At 41.4% G+C, this 21,764-nt stretch overlaps 1 protein-coding gene across 4 annotated transcripts; it reads right to left on the bottom strand.

Annotated features, from left to right (window-relative positions):
- Positions 1-238: 238 nt before the first annotated feature.
- On the bottom strand, positions 239-16,044 carry rab41 (RAB41, member RAS oncogene family). Of its 4 annotated transcripts, none has more exons than XM_029661982.2 (8): positions 15,812-16,044; positions 7,334-7,392; positions 7,032-7,085; positions 5,792-5,897; positions 5,194-5,305; positions 4,152-4,245; positions 2,900-2,966; positions 239-1,991 (listed from the first exon to the last, which is right to left on the bottom strand). In XM_029661982.2, the coding sequence occupies exons 1-8, from the start codon at positions 15,888-15,890 to the stop codon at positions 1,927-1,929; spliced, it is 636 nt and encodes a 211-aa protein (XP_029517842.1). In that variant the 5' UTR covers positions 15,891-16,044; the 3' UTR covers positions 239-1,926. The 4 variants fall into 4 exon arrangements, with proteins under 4 accessions (XP_029517842.1, XP_029517841.1, XP_029517840.1 ...); XM_029661981.2 differs by lacking the exon at positions 5,792-5,897 and adding an exon at positions 6,552-6,657 and having other exon boundaries at positions 15,812-16,026; XM_029661980.2 differs by lacking the exon at positions 4,152-4,245 and adding an exon at positions 4,594-4,687 and having other exon boundaries at positions 15,812-16,024.
- Between the last annotated feature and the right edge of the window lie 5,720 nt (positions 16,045-21,764).

The following is a 21,764-nucleotide window of genomic DNA, read 5'->3' as shown; positions in this document are numbered from 1 at the left end:
CTTTGACCGGCAATACAATAAGAAATGGATGAAAAAGATGTAAAATATACATTACAAATCAATATATATATATTGACTGATGTATTTGAAACAAGACCGTGCTGCTCAACAATCTGACATTATTCACTAGTAGGAACAGTTTCAAATGACAATTTCGAAAATAACGTGCATGTAAAAGTAGGCCTATCCAAATAATCTAAATCAATCATATTCATAAAAGAATGAAACTTGGAACACCTTTGGTGAAATATCTTTATTTCATGTGATACCTTTCGGTGTTCTTTAATGCTCCTTTTTTATACAGCAGATAGTACATTATTCACACACACATTGCTAAACACTACATATTTCAAATGGACAGACACTTCAGAATAGCACACAGTTCAGTTGAGTACTCAGTCAATGAGGGAAAATAGAACAGCTGTTAAGGTAAAGACGGTGGTTCGACGTAATTAAATACTCATCTACATTTTTTTGTAAAAATGTAACAGCGAATGCATTGGTGTGTGGTGGTGGGACATTTATGGCTGTGTTTAGTTGGTGTGTGTGTGAGAACGTGTTAAAGGACAGGGGTGGAGCAACTCATTTTGGTTAAGAATACAAGGCAATTTTACGGTTGCTTGTGTTTCAAAATAAATAAACACAAAACCAACGGTCGTAAACAGGCAATAGCGCTAAAGATTAACTTCACTGCACTTATTTTCACAGCAAGGGTGTTAGGAAGCGTTAGCTGTATCTGAGGACCAACTCCAGCTACCTGCTCTACAGAACTACTGTCAGCAGGCCTCGCCATCTTTACAATGTTGGGTCTTGATTCAGTGCACAACGTTGGTGAACAAACAAGCAAGGCATCGTTTTTTCTTAACCATCTATGAAACCTGCATGATGAGCACGCCGTTCCTGCAATAGTGCGACGAAAACAAGACAACAATATACATCAATTGGAGGGTGAGTAGGCAGACATCGTATGGGCCCAATGCATGTTTCCATTTAGTGTGTAAAAAGCTTTGACACCGGCTCACTCCATAGGCTCACATATGAACTTTAAAACCCCTCTTCTCCTCAGACACAAGATGTGTTAGCATGTGTGCGGCTATTTGATGTTAGTCGCTGTGACAGATTTATCGTTTCAAAGTGTATATCAATAGATTTAGGTTAGTATTTTCCACTACAATGAATTTGGGATCATGTCCCTTTTCTAAAAATGCAAATCCTTGTTTTCTTAATGATTGGCTATACATCCTTTCTGCAGCATCCTCTTTGGGAGACCTGCCAAAATAACCAAAAAAGTTGCCATTGAAATCATCAGTCGATTACTACAGTAATCCTAAATGAAGTTCTTTGGCTGTTCATGCCTTGAAAATGTCCTGATAATAATGTCCCTTATTCATGGTCCCATAAACCATTAGGCCTAAATGAATAGCTTTGATTTGAGCCAACAATGAGAGGAAATAATATTCATAGTTTAGAGGGGAATCTTTTTAGAACAAAATATATCAAAACCTTGTGAATCACTTTGTTTATCACGGAGCTAGAATTAGTTGACCCACTCCAGACTTGCCATTGGAAATAAAAGCAAAGATCCAAGGGACTGAGACCGTATCCCTTTAATAGTCACTTAAATAATCTCAAACAATAATCACTTCACAACAACGCAATAACCCGAGAGCAATTAGCTATGTCAGTCTGCAATCCTATATAATGTCATGCAGTTGGATGAAAAGCTGGACTTTTAACCTTTAATATAGTTTAATATCTGTTAAATACAGAGTAATAGCACATCCACACGGTTACTCTGAAAAGTCACTGAGTCCAGGGGGGGGGGGGGTGAGGTTCTCAGGTCGATGGCAGTGAGCCATGGGTGGGGAGAGTGGCCACTGAGAGACAAGCTGTTGGTGGAGAGGAGGAAGGTCAGGTGGGTGTTTACTAGCAGGAGCAGCTGCTCTCCGTCACTGCCATCTCTGGTGGCTTCTCCAGTTTGATATCGATCACTGAGAGATGGTTAAGGGATAATACAAAATATTATTCATATTTTTTTAAATGACATTCCACAAATTTAACCAAAATGAAATCCATATGCAATAGATAACCTGGTTCTATGTTATAATGTTTCCATCCAACCTTTTTATGCAATTAAGTACAAAAATTGCACGACAGGCCTGATACAAACAGCAAATGTTTCTATAAAAAAAACTTTCCAAATGTCTACAAAACAAATTACGCTAGGCAAGATCCCACCGATCTATGTCAAATAAATTAGTGGCGGTAGAAACGCTTTTATGAGCAAATATTTATATAATGACCATCATATTGAAGTAAACTTGGAGTCATGTGACGATATGTTGTATGGTCCTCCCACTACGAATCGGGGAAAGCATGCAGTTTATTAGGCTACAGCTGAAATAAGTGATGATCTTCACAGGGTGGTGAAATGCTCTTTCCAATAAATATTGAGCATCTTATTCTGGTGACATGATCGATGCTTGGCTGCCGTTTGACAAAAATAATCTTACTCTTTTGTCCATAATAATGTCATCATGTAAGCCATACCCAAACTGAATCTGCCAGCTGTTGGCTAGAGAGCACATGCCAAGACCAGAGTGGGCACATTCACTTTTTAACACAACATTTTGTGTGACAAAACCATTTTTATGTGCACAACGTCATCACGCACAGCCTTTGATCAGCAACAAGTCCATTTGATGGAAACATCTCTGGTGGGAAAACATGTTTTAACGTGCGTCCTGTTTAATGCAGATGTTTTAACATGAGCCTGAAATTCTGTTCATTGGATAGAAACGTAACTACTAAAGCATTTCTTGAGCGTTGATTTACATGTTGAGCTCAAACTTGCTCCAAATCATTCTGCCTCGGGTCTAACCCCCTTGTGAAAGGATACTGTCCTCTTTGCTCTTCTCTGGTGTGCTATCCATCCCAGGTAGGGCTGCAGCAACACGGCGAAACAGCTGAGGAACCACAAGAAAATAACCCGTGGATAAAAACAGCCATACCACACAGCGCATCAATAACGTAAAGTTAGCCACATAACAGTGACGAACTACAGTACACCAAACATTAGGAACACCTTCCTAATATTGAGTTGCACCCCCCCCCCCCATTTCACCCTCAGAACAGCCTCAAATCTTCAGGGCATGGACTTTACAAGGTGTTGAAAGCGTTCCACAGGGATGCTGGCCCATGTTGATTCCAATGCTTCCTACAGTTATGTTGGTTGGATGTCCCTTGGGTGGTGGACCATTCTTGATACACACAGGAAACTGCTGAGTGTGAAAAACCCAGCAGCATTGTTCTTGACACAAACCAGTGGACCTGGCACCTACTACTACCTGTTCAAAGGCACTCAAATATTTTGTCTTGCCCATTCATCCTCTGAATGGCACACACACAATCCATGTCTCATTTGTCTCAAGGATTACAAATAATTTCTTTAAACTGTCTCCTCCCCTTCATCTACATTGATTGAAGTGGATTTAACAAGTGACATCAATAAGGGATAATAGCTTTTTCACCTGGTCAGTCTGTCATGGAAAGAGCAGGTGTTCTTAATGTTTTGAATTCTCAGCATATATAGTAACATCTATTGGAAAGTCAATATTTATATTTCCATTTAAAATAAACATACAACATATATTTGTACATAGGGCTACATGCATTGGACAAAACTGATATGGTTATTTATTACATATTAAAATCTTGGAAGATGTCTCGATAACACTAAAAACAATGCAAGAAAATTCCCCTACAGATTATTTAACATTTTCTTGTTAACTTGTCACAAGTTGCCATGTAATTGTTCATATTTTATGCCCATAAAATGTCCATGATTCCATGCCAAACAGTGACAAGCAGACATTTTGTGAAACAAGGCAAAATAAGAGAAAGACCCAACAACAACAACATGGAGCTAGACAGTGCAGTAAAACTGATGCTGAAGCATTCTAAAGCAGTGGACAGGATTGACAACATGACTTGAGCACCGAGGGGAATCACAATGTAGAAAGGACTAGGTGGACAAGTCTTGAGGAGCCAGGTGAAGAGAGAGAGGAGGGAAAACTATAAGTTGTGAAAGAGGCAGCTGACACTAGGAGGGCAGACTGGGCTGGACTATCCTGAGTGAACAGAAGCTCTACCTGTTTGACATTGTAGCCAGTCTTTGCGCTGGTTTCAATGAACATGACATTCAGTTCCTTAGCTCTCTGCTCGCCCTCTTCCGTGGTGATCTGTCTGCTCAGGCCACCGCCGAGAGGACGGAGAGATAGACAGACATGAAAGAGGACAGGCAGAGGGGGAAGGGAGAGATGGAGAGAGGAAAAAAAGAACGAGCTCAGAGATTCCAGTTTTTGGTTAGAAAGAGGTTAGTTTGGTCCCATCTCTGAGGAACAAAGGGATAGGAGAGGAAGCAGCTTTGCTGAGAAGATCAAACAGCTTGACACAAACAGTACAATCACTCGTTCCACATTAAACCTCTAATCCACGTGGTACATCACAAATTATTCTTCCTAAGGCAGGCAGAGCATAATGAGCCGTTCTGGAGGCTGTTTGTACACCTGCTGGTGATAGCTGGACACCCACCTGTTTGACGTTATAGCCAGCCTTGGCACTGGTCTCTATGTACATCACATTGAGTTCACGAGCTTTCCTCTCTGCAGCCTCAACAGATACTTGTCTGCCATGGTCCCAGGGGGAGGGACAGGAGGGGAGGGTGGTGGCAGTGGGTTGGGAGTGGACACCAAATCAAAGTGACATGGGGAGACACCGGGGAGAGGGAACAAAATAAATAAATAAAACTTAAAATTTGACAAAAACAAAAAAGGAAAACTCCACCCCAAAATTATATTTTGGTATTTGTTTCATTAGTCAATTGTTGCTTGTCAGCACTCAAGTTTCAAGATATGTTACTTTCAAAATACAGAAATCATCCCTGTATGATGCATATTACAGGGATGATTTCTGTATTTTGAAAGTTTACATATCAGAAATGGAGTAACTCCAGCATGGAGTTCAACAGATCAAAATCAGAAAACATATGAAAATGTATATACATTCAAGGGACGAGGGAGGAACCAGGCTTTGACAAAGGCTTTACACATACAACGGTTGTCGACATTTAGTTCAGGGACCACATTACTGTTTACCACCACACCAACTACGCTCACCACACACACAATGTACCTTTTATCAGCCAAGTCTGTTTTGTTTCCCACAAGCATGATAATAACATCACTTCCTCTCTCTGTTCTGACGTCATCAATCCACTTTGAGGTTTGCTGGAATGAATTGAGATCTGAGGGGAAGAAAATTAGCAACTTGGAACGCATACAAAATGAGCATGACCACTTTAAATATTGTGTGAGGTATGAACTCTGCAGTGAAAGCGTTATTAATAAAGTTAGACACATTTGCAAATCAGAACAGTCGTTGCTCTTCATTGGAAGTACAGTTGATTTCAGTAGAGTAGCCAGGTGTTAGTAAGCAAAAGTAAGCAGTAAGTTAAGTTTAAGCACAGAAAGGAATTAGTCCCCACGCCACTGTTAATACAAGGGAAAACTCCCTAATCCCCATGAAGTTGCATCATTAAAGTCCCTACATGGTATAGTGACACCGACAGCCTCCAATAATAGTTAACACTACTCATACACTGAAAGCTGTTGTGATATGCTACTGTGTTATAGAAGATGACAACCTCCTTCCCAATGTAATGTCCCAGTGGCCCACAACCCCTACAGTGATGAGGGCACAGCTCTAACTAGGCCAGGAGGCTCTGACTCACTGGTGATGTCATAAACCACCACAGCAATGGTGGAGTCGCGGATGTAGCTGGGAATGAGGCTACGGAAACGCTCCTGTCCAGCAGTGTCCCAGAGCTGAAGCCGGACCTGGGGATTGGGATGGAGGAGGAGGAGAAACGGGACAGACGGAAAGGGGAAAATGAAGAAGAGGATTGACGTAAAAAAGAGTTGCAAGAGAACAGCAAGGCAGCAGAGGTGAAAAAATGATAATGCATCCTGGAATAGGAAAAGCTTTCCCCATGCAGCTAGCAGATGACCTGTTCCCAATGTTGATCCTTTTTAGTGACCTATTATGGAAGGCAAATGTTCCAAATCAATGCTTTTGGTGCAATTAAAGTCAACCAAACATTGCTGGTAACCTCTGCTAGCCTTCTCCCTATTCCTTAGAAAAGCCACTTTAGGGACAACATTTCCACAAGCACCACTGGATGTACTGAGCTTGAGAGTTCCATCATCCCCCTCTATAGGCCTATTTGCACCTATTGGGAAAACCGTAGAGGAAACATTGCACTAACAAAGTCATCTACAACATCTACTCACTTTAGAGTAGCATATAATTTGCAGGGAAAGGAAGCCCTGAAGCACCAATAACCTATTTCCTGATCTGGTTCCTCATTGACCACAAGCAAGTCTGGTTCAACTCATTGCTACAGTCCAGTGACGTTGCCAAGCTGTGGAAATACTGTTTGCCCTGTTCTCCCCTTCCATCCACTGAGAGAAGGGCAGGGACTTGATACCTACTTGCTATGTCATAAACCACCACAGCAGCGGCTGAGTCTCTGATGTAGCTGGGGATGAGGCTGCGGAACCGCTCCTGCCCGGCCGTATCCCACAGCTGGAGACGAATCTGTGGCCAACCGCGCAACAAACCGAGGAGCGGACACAGTTCGAAACCCAGCCATGGGGATGGAGGGGAGGGGTGGACAGAGGAAAAAAAAAAAAACTTATAATGATGATGGAACTAAAAACAGAATCATGGCAGGAAAGAAAACATGAAAAATTATAATTAAACTGCAAATTATAGTTCCTCGACGTCCATACTAAACAAGTAGTCTAGTTGGGATGAGATAAAAAGCTGTCTACCTAAGCCCATTTTTGACAGTGGCATGTAGAGGGATATACAATATTTATGCATGGGCACAAACTCAAGGGACACATGAAATGGTTTCAAATGAAAGGCTCCAAGTGATGCAATGACATAGAAACAAAAGTGGTACTTACCGTACGATCTTCCAGGTACATCGTTTTCGATAAAAAGTCTATGCCAATTGTAGCCTGCAAGACAATTTTTTTTATTCTCAAACATCACATGACCATACTACATTCAACAAAAAGCAGAAAAGGGATGGCCCTGTGTCCTTATTCTTTTTCAGCTTTGTAGCAGATTTTATGCAAGCTACTATCAGGTTAGAAAAACAGAACATTTCCCCCAAGCAAAAGAACCAAAAGAGCTTAGTATAGTATTACGCATTAATTTACATGCAATAAATAACCAGTACTGTACTTGAGATGAGGTAATGTACCTGATAGGTATTGTCAAAGCTGTCATACATAAACCTGGTGATAAGTGATGTCTTCCCCACTGTAAAGACAGACATGCAGAGCAGAGAGCATTTAGTTTACATTTTGACATTTAGGCAATTCCACAGTAACAGAATGATACAGAGACTGATGTCACATAAAAAATGTACGTCAAACAAAAACCAATGATTGCAAAGTTAAATAAACCATACAACTATGCACAATGACGACTTATGACAACTTCCACAAACATTTTTACAAAAACGTGTTTACAGAACAGCGCAGATGCAAAGTCTGCTAACAACAGCAATGTTCTTTGTAATGGTGCAGGCACACCGAGAAATCTGACTAGTTACTTAGCAAAGTAGGAGGCCGTTCCTTTTCTTGCTAGAACAAAAGACGCCCCTGGTGTGTACGGACGAACCGGCCGCTTCTACTTGTAGAATCGCAATGCTAGTCAGTGGCCGAGGACTTGACTTTGAACCAATCAGAGAGCACAAACCGATACGCGAAGCCAACAGAAGTATATAACAAAAATGCACTTTTCCCAGTGTAATCCACCACATGTCAGAATTGTTCTAACTAAAATAATAAAGCCGCATTACATCACTTTTCTCAAGCAAGTCTTTACATCTAGCTAATAAATTGTGTGCTTGAAGGATTGTTTTGTTAGGTTCAGTTTGATATTGTGCACCTGGCGTTAGCTTGCTAACTGAGCCAGGCAGTCAGACAAACAAACCGAATGGGGTGGTAAATGAAGCACAATGCACACAACACTAAATGCTTTACCAAGCTAGCCATTTAGCAAGGTGAAGAAAATGTCATTCACTCTCCATTATCCCATACTGTCAATACCAGTTCGATTGCTAGCTAAAGTTAGCATCGCAACACATAGGGCGTTCACTCACTGCTATAGAATGTAGGGGAAACGCATGTCAATTAGAGGGAACTACTAAATAAATGTCAAAACGTAATTCTCTTTGCACAAGGACTCTTAAGTTAAAAAAATATTGATTGGTCGAAACTTCAAAACGTGTATTTGTGTGATCTGACTCAATGTAGCAGAATTAAATAGACAATACATTATGTGGGTGCTAGATTGACACAGGTCAGTCTTCTTTGCTGTCTGCCAGTGTTGCCAACTTCTCAGTAAAAAAAAGTAGCTATTGGCTGTCCAAAAAGTCGCTAGAAGACGCTAAATGTCGTCATCTCCTAATTTGCATAATTTACCATGCGCATGTAATTGTGATGGATGCTGTAGGAGAGAGGAACTACGAACGAGCAAACTGGGGCGGCAGAGTAGCCTAGTGGTTAGAGCGTTGGACTAGTAACCGGAAGGTTTCAAATTCAAACCCCCGAGCTGACAAGGTACAAATCTGTAGTTCTGCCCCTGAACAGGCAGTTAAAGGCCATCATTGAAAATAAGAATATGTTCTTAACTGACTTGCCTAGTTAAAGGTAAAATAAAAAAGCTGCAGAGAGTGGCACACAGCAAATAAGAACTAAATATTTGAGGCCATACTCCTCCTTCAGTACTTTATAGACCCCATTGTTAATCCCAGAGGCATTGTCAGTCCCTATCCCCAGGAGATTCTCTTTAAGACAACACTTCGAGGAAAGCCACAACAGCACGGGCTATAGATTTGCGTCTCCTCCCTCCAACTCAACAAGCCCAAGAAATTTTGATACAATTGTCTGCTTGGTATCACTAAAGTACCTTACCACAACCCCCAGGTACTTAGAAACACTTACATCTGTGGACTCATTGAGGAGGCTGAAACACTGGTCACCCACATCTGCGTCCAACTTTTTCAGAAAGTATGGTGCTAAAACACCTTAATCCTTTCTGTGCACTTTGTCCTGTGCATTTTGAAGAGGATAGCAGCAGTGGAGTCTGAGAAAACAGCTCTACATGCTTCTCCAATGTGATCACATGCCAGCATTGAACAGTGATAGCTAAAGCCACTTTTTACCATAAATGGCAGCTTGTTTTGGGTGGAACTGTTATAGAGCTTTGCCTTTTGAGTATGTTTTTTAGTTATGTGTTTTTTTACATCAAAGTTTGGCGTAGAAATCAGCCTTACAATACAGGCAGTATGCCAGTGTATCATCTCCAATAAACAGCTTCAACCAGCCTTTGAATTCAGGGTTTGATTCCCACTCCTTTCTGTATTTTTGAGTGTACAGTTTAGACTGAGACATGATGAGCTAGCCAGCTAGATGTTTAGCTTTTGTCAGAGAGGCACACACACAGTGGACAAGGTGAGTAAGTGACTGAGGCTTTGTGAGTCAAATGCAGTGATTTATTTTTGTGCAGTGATTTATTTTAGACAAAGAACATTTTACATTTACATTCCGCCCTGAATGTAAGCCAGGGCTGGATCGGCCAGTGGTGGCTTCCCGCATGCGCGATTCATTTGCAGTCTGGACAAGGAAGGGGTGAACATTTGCTCTGACTGCAGCGCGAGGACTGGGCTGCCTGTGAGTGCTTTGGGACAGGGGTGGGGCCCACGGCAGCAACAGCTGCTCATTGAGAAGAGTAAGAACTATAGTGCTTTCACGTCAGTCTCTCCAAAAGTCTCCAATAACACCAGAAAAAGTCGCTAGATTTGTCGCAAGTCAATTTTTTGAAAATGTTTCACTCAAGGGGTCTGAATACTTGCTAAATATAGCAACAAAGTCACTAAGTTGGCAACACTGCTGGCTGCTGAGGTTGATGCAGAGAAAGAGGTCAGTGAGTGTAGCAGAGGGGTGATTGTGTAGCACGTGAGCTAGTTGACAGGTGACTGCTAGGCTCTTAATGAATCCTTCCTCAAAAACCCATTGGAGAAGGTGGTCAGAGAGGAGGGACCTTGTACCTTCTCCTCCACTAGTTGCAGAGATAGGATGTGAGTAATCAAGGAAAATATCAAATCAAAACAAAGCCTAGTAAGTTATTTTTTGAACAACTGTTGGTAAATTATCTGTTCAATTATTTGTATTCCTTGTTCTTTTTTGGGTGAGCTGTTTTGCTGTTTGAGGTGAAGAAAAAATTACTTTGAGAAGCTCCATAGCTTTAGTGGTAGTGAGTTAAGATGATCAGAAATACTTGCAGACATCCTCAAATGGGCATATTTGCACATAGACCAGGTAGCCTAGGGCAACTTCTATGCGTAATCAGGTGCACAGCCTTACTCAACATTGACAGGAGCTCTCCAAACAAAAGACAATGAAGAAATTAAATTTTAAAAACTTGAATTAAATAAAACACTTGTTTCTCAGTGTAGCATAGGTTGAGCCTTGCAAACAACTTGTCCATTCCGACAATGAGAACAATAAGACTAATAATATATTGAATGCATTAACAGAAATTACTGTAAATTATTTCTAATCTGCATTGTTTGTTTGATGGGGACTAATGGTAAATGTACTACAGGTGATATATGTAATGGGGTATTGATAAAACACTCAAAGGGCAAACAATTCACACAATGAAGTTATGAAACAATGAATGCGCACCAATCCACGGGAGGGAGTGTCATCTGGAGAGCCACACTCCCATTCTTCTTAGACTGTCCACTGAGACAGGTGCAAATGAGACAGGTGTCTCATAAGGCATGACATGTATATATTTGCGACCGCTAAAATAAAACAATCGACTAAATGGGGTCAGCCCTACTTCGCACTCATCATAAATCACCTACAGTTATTCATTAAATTATTCTCTACAATATAACCTTAATATGCTTGTACTTAACAATATTGATCAACTAGTTTGAGGTGACCGATTCAAGTTTAGACCGCGCAGCTCTTGGTTGTATCTCTTCCATTGTTGGTGTTGGGAGGCATTTCCATGCTTTGGACCAATCAAAATCAACTTCATACCCATGTCATTTTCATCTCCAGATTCTTGGCTTTCATTGGTGATCAATCTAAATTGAGAGGCCGTATCAATGGCGATTTAAAGGGAAATATTCCAAAATACACCATGAAAACTGCAACAGATTGCATTCAGGGAGGGTAGACATTGAAATTCAGTCTGTTAGCTTTATAAATATATACACTGAAGAAAAATATAAAACACAACATGTAGAGTGTTGTTCCCCAGTTTCATGAGCTGAAATAAAATATCCCATACATTTTCCATACGCACAAAAAGCTTATTTCTCAAAAATGTTGTGCACAAAATTTGTTAACATCCCTGTTAGTGAGCATTTTTCCTTTGCCAAGATAACCCATACACCTGACAGATTTGTCATATCAAGAAGCTGATTAAACAGCATGATCCTTACACAGGTACACATTGTGCTGGGACAATTAAAGGCCACTCTAAAAATGGGCAGTTTTTTTCACACAACGCCTCAAGTTGAGAGAGTGCGCAAATGGCATGCTGAGTGCAGGAATGTCCTACCAGAGCTGTTGCCAGTTCATTTTAATGTTAATTTCTCTACCATAAGCCACCTCCAACGTTGTTTTAGAGAATTTGGCAGCACGTCCAACCGGCCTCACAACCACAGACCACGTGTATGGTGTCGTATGGACGAGCGGTTTGCTGATGTCAACATTGTGAACAGAGTGCCCCATAGTGGTGGTGGGGTTATGGAATGGGTAGGCATAAGCTACGGACAACCAACACAATTGCATTTTATCAAATGGCAATTTGAATGCACAGAGATACCAAGGCCCATTGTCGTACCATTCACCCGCCGCCATCGCCTCATGTTTCAGCGTGATAATGCATGGCCCCATGTCGCAAGGATTTGTACACAATTCCTGGAAGATGAAAATGTACCAGTTCTTCCATGGCCTGCATACTCAGACATGTCACCCTTTGGGCATGTTTGGGATGCTCTGGATCGACATGTATGATAGCGTGTTTCCGGTTCCCGCCAATATCCAACAACTTCGCACCGCCATTGAACAGGAGTGGGACAATATTCCACAAGCCACAATCAAATCTATGCAAAGGAGATGTGTCACACTGCATGAGGCAAATGGTGGTCACACCCGATACGGACCGGTTTTCTGATCCATGCCCTTACTTTTTTTTATTTTTTTTAAGGTATCTGTGACAGATGCATATCTGTATTCCCAGTCATGTGAAATCTATAGATTAGGGCCTAAGTAATTTATATATACTGTAACTCAGTAAAATCTTTGAAATTGTTGCATTTTGCATTTATATTTTAGTTCAGTATATATGCCCAATTTTGTTTGTAGTCTGTGGATTTCATTTAGAAAAAGCCCATGTTATCACACTAACCTGCAGCCACTAGCTAGCTTATCAGATGATGTTGGAAGTTAGCTCCGTTCTGCTCGCGGAGCGGGACAGTTTTACTGAGCAGCGTAGAACTTATTTTTGACCATGGCCGCGATGACAATATATTCATGATAAATTATCAGAGTAAATCATCTGTAACATCTGAACCATATATGGTAAAGACATGGGTATGGGCTATTGTTTTTCTGATGTAATTCTCTATTGAATAAACCTTGAATGAAAGAGTACAACAGTGGTCACCAACCTAGTCGATCAACAAACATTTCAGTAGAAAACCAACGACAAAGCCTTGCATGCTTATTTTTTTTTTTTAATTGTCTTGCACTGTTGGCGCTAGGTGCACTTGATTCAGAAGCCCTGTGCGCCAGGTCGGGAGTGTTCCCAATTTGAACCTTTTCATTTGTCTGAAGGGATAAACTGACTACCCGGGGGACTGGGAGAGCTAAATTAAGTGCACCTAGGATAGCTCAAATCACCATGCCTAAAGCATCCACAACCCCACAGCAAAGTTTCATACTAGCCTATGTGAGATTTCATTTATTTTAAAACCATTGACCATTGAGAGACTGTCAAAGAATACGGCAAACACATTTACAAAACAGCTTCTCCCTACTTCACTCGCACTACAACCAGCACTGCATCTGCAATTAATTAGTAGCCAAGTATCGATAGGCCTGCATTTTATTATTAGCAGCTCATCATGTTTATTTTAATATCAAGGATTATTTCACTTACTCTGGTCATAGAAACAACATGGATTTGTGCATGAGGCAGAAATAATGCAATGCTACTCGAGTGTCACCATTAGGTGGAAGACTTCCCTCTCTCTGGTCAGTCTTATCGGAGGGAGGGAGAGAGCAGGGACCGTGAGAGGCAGACCCTCTGCTGCTGCTTTTTCCCCCTCTCTCGACTGACCAGATGCAGGTACCATCAGTCCAGTAAAATAAAAATAAACAAATTATTTGCAAATGATTTCCATTTATGCGGAGTTGTGCCTCGGAAGTGATACAACTGATCAAATATTTTTATGAAAGCTTGAGTTATGAAATATAATAAGGTCTGAGAAGAACAACATTGGCAGGCCAAGCATAGCAAATAGTAAAAAAATCTGGAGGAAATATTCACTAATGTTGGGATGTGTTTTATAAGCAAGACTGTGCGTTGTCAGGGAATTACCACACACCTCAGTGGTTGAAGTGACTTGAAATATCACTTAACACAAACCTCATTCCTACAGAACTGTCTTTATTTAGGTTACTGTTGCATAGTCTTACATTTTTTAAAAAATCCGAGCAGTAGATCTCTGCTTGCTTTTTGACTCAAACTGATCTTGAATCAGAAAAGGTTGACAACTGCCCTAAAACATAGCAACCCATCTACTCAGACTCTTGCCAGCTAACAGGCAGCTGCTTCATTCAAAAACAAATCAATTTTTATTTAATTATGTTGCTAGTTACTAACCAGATAGCTACATTTACATTACATTTAAATTACATTTAAGTCATTTAGCAGACGCTCTTATCCAGAGCGACTTACAAATTGGGCTACAACTAGATGACTGGAGTATCAACAATGGCTTCCTACAAATTCCAGTGAGCCAAATAGCAATAACATTAGCACAGCTGGCTAGTTAACTTACATTAGCTACAGCAGGCACAAGCCAAACAAACTACTGCCACTTTGTGGCCTGGAGTATTTCAACAAAACGGAGGTAAAACCGCAGCTTTTCTAAACCCAGAGGCGCAACATCGCGAGATTTACGGGAACGCTTACATTTATCGAAATCTAAAGGCACAACCTAAATTTGAGCCAATGTCTTAAGTAGTTGAACGTGTCATTACTCCAATCTCGTGAAAATTACAAATGTTCGTCAAAAACAACTACATCGAAGGAACGTCTTTAATTTGACGTCCTGCACAAGAGCATTTAGGCACGAGACTACCTTAGACCCGATGACCTATTTCTGCGCAGCTAGCCAGTGTCGCCATGACATCTACAAGTGTGATCGAGATTTCTATTAGAGAAGTAGTTTTTGCCTATCTTTGGTAAAACTGTTCTATGTAAACAAAAAGTTAACTGCCGACACTCTGGGCAGAGGTTCTAAGTACCTAACGTTATCGGCAGTCAGAGGTCTCTGAGCCTGACCCTTAATTTTCAGTGGAAAGTGCTAAGGCGTCATTGTGCATACAGACGTATGGTTTGTTTAATTTACAATCATTGTTATTCGTTTAGCATACAATAAAGTGAAAAATCTGAGTCTCTGCATTATTCTGTACCATAGAATTGTCAATTTGTTAAATTATGCATGAGCATCTGTGGAACTGCAATTTGGGAGGAATAGTAAACGTAGCCTATGCAGAGTTGCTTTATTATGAGCATTTAGCTCTTAAACAATTGAATATACTGACAGTGACCATGCGTTAAGCGGTCATATTGTTTATTTGTATGATAACATATCTAAAAACGAATCGATAGACTACTGAACCCACGGCGCTGAGCTGGCAAGGGTGGAGCCACGAATGGAGGAAACAGCTAACAAGCTAAAATGGACTGGAAAATCACAGTTTTGAGTCTATGCAAATCTAAATTGAGATTTATCTGCGGAAATAATATGCCTCATGTCTTGTTTGTAAGCGGCCCAGTGCGTTTCCACCCAAGCTAACGCGTTACTAGGCTCCCCTCTGCTGACAGACGTTGCTTAGCAATGTTAACGTTAGCTAGCTAACAGTACCTAACTGTTAAAGTTAGCTATATGACTCTACACAAGCTGAAGCTACAGTAGCTGGCAAGTAAACATTCACGTAACTAGTTGGCTAAATAAGTAACTACCCAGCAGAAGTGTAACTTCAACAAACGTTAGTGAATGGCACTGACAATTCAGTAACGTTCTAGTAGTGTAGCTAGACAACTTAGTTACAGGGTATGCATGACTTGGCTAGCTAAATACGTAGGCATCTTCTTGGGCAACATCTCAAGCAACAAATTTTCCTGATTAAATAGGAAAGCTAGCAAGTTCCCTTTACGTGTTATAGTCATTGGCTAAATTATACCTACTAGCTAGCTAACCTAACGAGGCATCGTCTGAGTTGTTTAAAGCCTCATCGTTCTGCCTCGGCCTGACTAGCTACCGTACTGTTAGGCTAATGCCAGCTGGCAGTACTCACCAAAACGCCCCAAAACAAATAACCACATAACATGCCCTACATACTCCTCCACTTACCACTTTGCTCGCCTAAGAATACGAGCTTAAATTTCCGCAGGGGGTTGCCAAACTCTCCGCCGCCGGTCGTGGTTGACATCTTTATCAAAAGATAACCAACAGCTAGCTGTATGGCTTGTTTTCTATGTTGTCTCGATAGGAAAGAGTCGCAGGGTAGTAAAGCCTGAGAAAGCGAGACACCCACTCTTCTTCGATGGAGTTTAGCCAATGTTCTTCTTCGTGTGAATTTCCGGAAGACTAGACGCTGTGCTGCTTATTGCTGCTTATTGCTGCTTTTCGCAAATCGGATTGCGGCTTGCACATTCTGGTAAAAAAAAAGTTAAAGGAGATATTTTTTAAATTGCACCACCAACTAGCCCTGCACCTTACCTATACACCATCTCCAAAACCCCATCCCACTACTTTGGCCCTAAACGATTCTACACCAGGCTGTTGGCCAGGGAGGATGGGACACCCTCCCTCAAAACTCCCTGTAGATCTTCTGCACTAAAATCTCTCACACCAAACTATTTCTCTGCTGCTGCAACTACCTTACCTATCTGTGACTTCCGCTCCGTTAACGCAGTGCAGTTGACCACCATGGCTATAAACAAGAAATCCAACCTTACTGAAACTCATCCTCTCAATCTGTCTCTTCAGGCCTACTCACGGGGGGCTCCCAGTCAAAACCCTCATTCTTCGGTTATCCTCTACTCTCCTTACTGCCTCAGCATATGAAAGATTTTTCCCCACTCAAACCATGGCAATCTCAACCTGCCTTTTTTGTAAAGGGCACTTCAGATCCCCAGGTGCATGGGCATCCCCATGGCACCTAAAGCATTGTAGCGGGTTCAGAACAAATGCCCTCACCAAATAATGAATGTGACAGACTACCTCAAGTCGGTCTTATGTATCAAAATGTGAAATTTTGTTTTTACATTGGATAAAAGTAAAGACTCAGAGCTACAAAAATGGTATATCATACACTGTAGTTGAGGAACAATGGGAAAGTAATTCTGCTTTGAAAGTTGATAAACTTGTAATCCCACTTCTGAGAAAATAGCTATTGAATGTTTTGGTACACGTACTGGAGAGCGCTTTGTCTTCACCTATTCAACTTCTGTCGTAGTGTAATCTTTTGTTACGCACGCCTCTTGGAGGGAATGCAACACCCTGCTATACTCAACTCCCCATAGAGTGAAAGAGGTATGTGATTGTAGGTGTGGGTAAGGATGACAGAGCCAGAATATTACAGTTTACTGGGAATTTATTTCCTTAACACTGTAATTGTGGGGGGGAAAGGGCTGGACGAAACCAAAGCAAAGAAAGTAAAAGTTAGAGTCCTCTCTCCTAGCTTACCTGCCTCCCCACCTAACCTTAACGCCACCTGGCGCGCTGACCAAAATACAGGGGGTGGTCCGCCTAGGTCTTACCTAGTGTGCATAGACAGAGTACATACTACGGGTATATGTATGCCCGCAGGCCTCTTGCCTAAGCACTCCCAAAGTGCCTTCCTCTTCCCCCCTGGGAACAAATGAAACAGAATAATACAAATGTAAAGCAAACAAGTTCAATAATCAAAAACACAGAGTCCTATTGGCACACACATACCTCAGAAGTAGCAGCAACAAAATATTTCCAACAAAACTGTCTCTGCGCAACAACAAACACAGGACATCCAAGAAGCTCTCTTTTCTAACAAAGGAACACTGGCTTTTATCCAGCTGCAGAAGGAGTTTGTAATTGCCGACAACTGTATCCCCTAACGAGAGGGCGGGATCAGAGCGCCAATCTGCAATGGGGCCGACCAATCAGCTGCTTGGGGGAATCCAGGAAGCCATTTCCTGAAATACACACATACATATACACAAACCCACAACACAGAAACTGGGGAACGTAACACTTTTGTTTAGCAAGATAGACAATGAACCATAATTCCAACCCATAGCTACAGTACAAACGGATTGTCATAGCTAGCCACCTTGCATGAAATGCTGGATTATAAATCTGCAGTTAGCTAAAGCTAACCAACTAGGTTCAACATTAGCTAGCTAGCTAACAGGCTATAACTAAAAATGCAAATGGCTTTCTGAGATGCTAATAGTATTACTACACAGATCATACATGTCATGTTAGCTAGTGAGCCAGCAAGCTAAGATTCACTAGCTAGCTAACAGTAAACTTTAACTTGAGATTAAAATGACTTTCTGACCAAATTAGAAGTATATAATATCAGAAAACGTAGCTCGACTCTTACCCATATACATGGATGAATGATTCACAGCAATGTTTTTGAGAGCAGAAGCAACACTTTTGCAGCTCTCCATGGCTAACTTTATATCTTTCAAAAAAGTTGCTGTAGCAAGGATTATCTACACATACTGACCAGCTCATGTCATAGACAGAAACGTGCTACATGGCAGACCAATCCGAAATCATCTCTCGGCATGTCCAGCCCATCCATTATCTCAGCCTATCATGGTTAGCGGGGATGGTTCCTGTCTTTGTCCGTGGCTAAACCAACTAGACTTGTAATTTAACAATTTTATTTGTATTTACAGATGGCATACACATTTTATTAAGGCACATGAAATAAAGCAAATAAGTTCAAATGCCTGGGGCCTCCCGGGTGGCGCAGTGGTCAAGGGCGCTGTACTGCAGCGCCAGCTGTGCCATCAGAGTCCCTATTTCCCTGTGCCTTCCATATGACTGACTCAAGGCCCAGTACAGGGTTCATTGTTCCCCTGCCTTTCCTGAACCCGCTTTGATCTGGTGACATTAGGCCTCTGCTCTCCAGGAAGTAAGTCAGCCTTTATGTTATCATCCTTTTCATAAGTTTACATACATGAGATGTCAGTGCTATCAGCCTATAGCCTAATGGAAGGATTAGAAGGGAATTTCCCTGGTTTCCATATTGGCAACACTACAGCCTGCTTCAAACTGTCAGGCAGTTTCCCTTCCTCCCACGCCTTATTGTAAAAGCCCAATACAACCTGTGAGAATGGAACCCCTTCTCTCAAAACCCCTAAAAGCACTAACATCTCTCACACCCAAAAACATACCTGCTGGTGCTACTATCAAATTAATCTTCTGAGATTTCCGTTCCATCTGAGCAGTACAATTAGTAAACATAGCAATAAATGCCAAGAAACCAACCTTACTAAAACACAAACTATTCAGGTCACTTACTACTTAACTTAACTCACAGGGACCCTCTCAGGCTCCCTCACCCTTTGCCCATCATCCCCTACTTTTCTTCCTGTTTCAGCATATGACACATTCTGCTCTGCTCAAACCCTGGCAACCTCAACCTGTCTCTGTTGCACCGGATACGTCTGATCCCCCAGCAACATGGACATCCCCACAGTGATCACACAGCTTTTTCCAACAAAACTACACACTCCTTTGTCCCATGCCCTCCTGCACACTTCTAACATCTCAGAATCTCCCACCTGCACACTGCTGCAACATGACCATGCGCTTGACACCTAGAACACCATAGTGGGTGGGCATGGAATAAAAAATCTCTCACTGGATAACTGACATACTTTACATGACTTTATCAGGCAAAAACTCTGCATCAAATGTTAAACAAGACAGACAGGGTTTCCTAAGTCTCGTGCTCGCCACCGGTCTGCTTCGCACCAAACAGCGAGATCATCTTCAGTTGATACACCTCGAAACTCAACTCCACTCCAGTTATCAGTCCTTTCAGTGGCGCTCTGCTGCGGACAGACAGAAAATCAACACCAGTCCACTTCTGGATAGTTTGACTGCGTTAACAGTACCCGGCTCCACATATGTGTCAGCCAAAAGATCCCATTTGTCCAAGAATCTTATACCCACAGGGCCAGATTCCTCTGAGGCATTATCCTGCTCATTGGGTTGCAGCTCGGAAGTCTTCATCACACCTGAAAACGCTGGTATCTTCATGCTCACTTTCGTCCGGTTCGATTTCTGAGCTTTCCCTAACCGATTCCATCTCAAGATTTCTAGGAAATGGAGCATGTAACCATCACTCCCGTAGCTGATTCATACGTAAAATTAGTATTTTACCCCAGTTCATACCTCAGATAGTATCTTTCTTACATACGGTATACCCCACACATTCAAAGTGTGCTTTTAGAAAAAGTACATTTTGCCATTATTGGGAACCACCACAGTGACAAAGCCATTTGTTAATTGAAAGTAGCAAAAAGGTACCTCTGACATAGATCACTTAAACTGGTACAACACTTCTACTCTTGGGTGGCCAAAAGTAACTAACTGAAAACCACGGCCCAACTAAACCACGCCTCCAGTATAATTTCCCAGTGTGCCTTGCCTTTTCGAGTGAATTGTAGAGTTTACCACCCATGACTGTATTTGTTAGTGACAGAGACATGGTTGTTGAATTCATAAATGTTCAGTCCTGTGGCCTTCACCAAGTGAGTTCCTAGGCGTATCTTATCATTAAAATGAAACTCTTTATGACAATACATTACACCTCTCAGAAGGCCTTATTTTGAGGCCTAGTTTTACCCTAATACAGTGGCCTGAACTTCATGATTTACAGGCCACACCAGGCCTGCAAGTGGTGTTGCAAAATTCCAGTAACTTTTCCCAAATTCCTAGAAATCCTGGTTGAAGGATTCTGGATTTCCTCCTTATTTTCCAAGCAGGCTTTCTGGAACACCTGGGAAAGTTACGTGAATTTTCAACTTTACCTGCAAAACACATTATGCTGGTTTATTCAACTTTACCTGCAAAACACATTATGCTGGCTTGCAAAGTGATGTGTAATTCCTATCGGAATCCAGCCAGAGTTAAGGTATCCAACAGTTCACCCACAACCTGCATTTAGAATGACTGCCAGGGTTAGAAACATTGTGAGACTACATAAGCTATTTAAAAACTGGAACAGACATTTCATTGACGGGTGCAAAAAAATCGAACTAATTGATGTTATTTATCTTTGTGTAGCATACGATTGATCAATCAATCAATGTACATGCAAAACAGATATTAAAAACTATTTTTAAAAGTCTACCTACAGTAGAGCATGCTGGGAAATATGATTATGGTCCAAATTTGCCTTTTTAGAGTACCACCCCAGTGACAAAGCTGTTCAGTTTAGGTGGCAAAAATGTACCATTGTACCTTTAATATATTGCTTTTCTGATAAGCAAAGGTACAGATCGGTACCATCAAGAGTTGTGGGTACACAAAATATGTTTCTACCCAGGGAAACAGAAATATACCTTTACTTTTATATTCAAAATATTGGGTACAAAAAAAAGTACCATTATACTAGATTATCTGCACATGCACCCTAAAAGGTACCAAACTGTGAGATCATGTGTACCTCTGAAGGCACATTGTGTATTTTGATATTTTTGTACCTTAGGGAACAATACCTCTTATTTCTATGTGTGTAATGGACAGGTGATGGCGCTATTTTTCCAAAAGAAAGTGTAGGGGGCACATGATTGTAGGCTTACAATTTTCTTTGTTGCAAGCAATATGTTTTAAAATGTCATGTGATGTTTTAAATGTTCTAAATTATTAGGCTGTGGGCCTACGTGACTGCATTAGCCATGTGTGACACGGTAGTAACCATAATTTGCAATCATGTTTCCCAGGGGACCCTAATTAGCAGGGAGCATGTAAAAGATTTAAAGCACCCCAGTCCTGTTTGTACCTGGTTTCAGTTTGTACCTGAATGTCCTCTGCGTGTATTGGCTGTGTGGTGTTGCTGCATCGGTCATTTGTTTCAGAGCCATGCGGTATGAATTATTTTGGGGTGTGGTTGAATGTTGGTTTATCTTTATCAGTCTTTGGTGATTTTAAGGTTGACAAAATCCAAGAGCTTATTGCTTTGAAAGGTTTGGAGAGACTGATGGCTGTGGGGCATTGCTAATCATCAGAGGAAAGAAGCAGTGAACCAACATAAGAATACAGTGAGCAGATACACATGAAGACTTGACACAGGAAG

This window comes from Oncorhynchus nerka, linkage group LG6, assembly GCF_034236695.1.
Source record: "Oncorhynchus nerka isolate Pitt River linkage group LG6, Oner_Uvic_2.0, whole genome shotgun sequence".
NCBI lineage: Eukaryota > Metazoa > Chordata > Actinopteri > Salmoniformes > Salmonidae > Oncorhynchus > Oncorhynchus nerka.
This window is presented reverse-complemented; position numbering and strand designations above follow the sequence as displayed.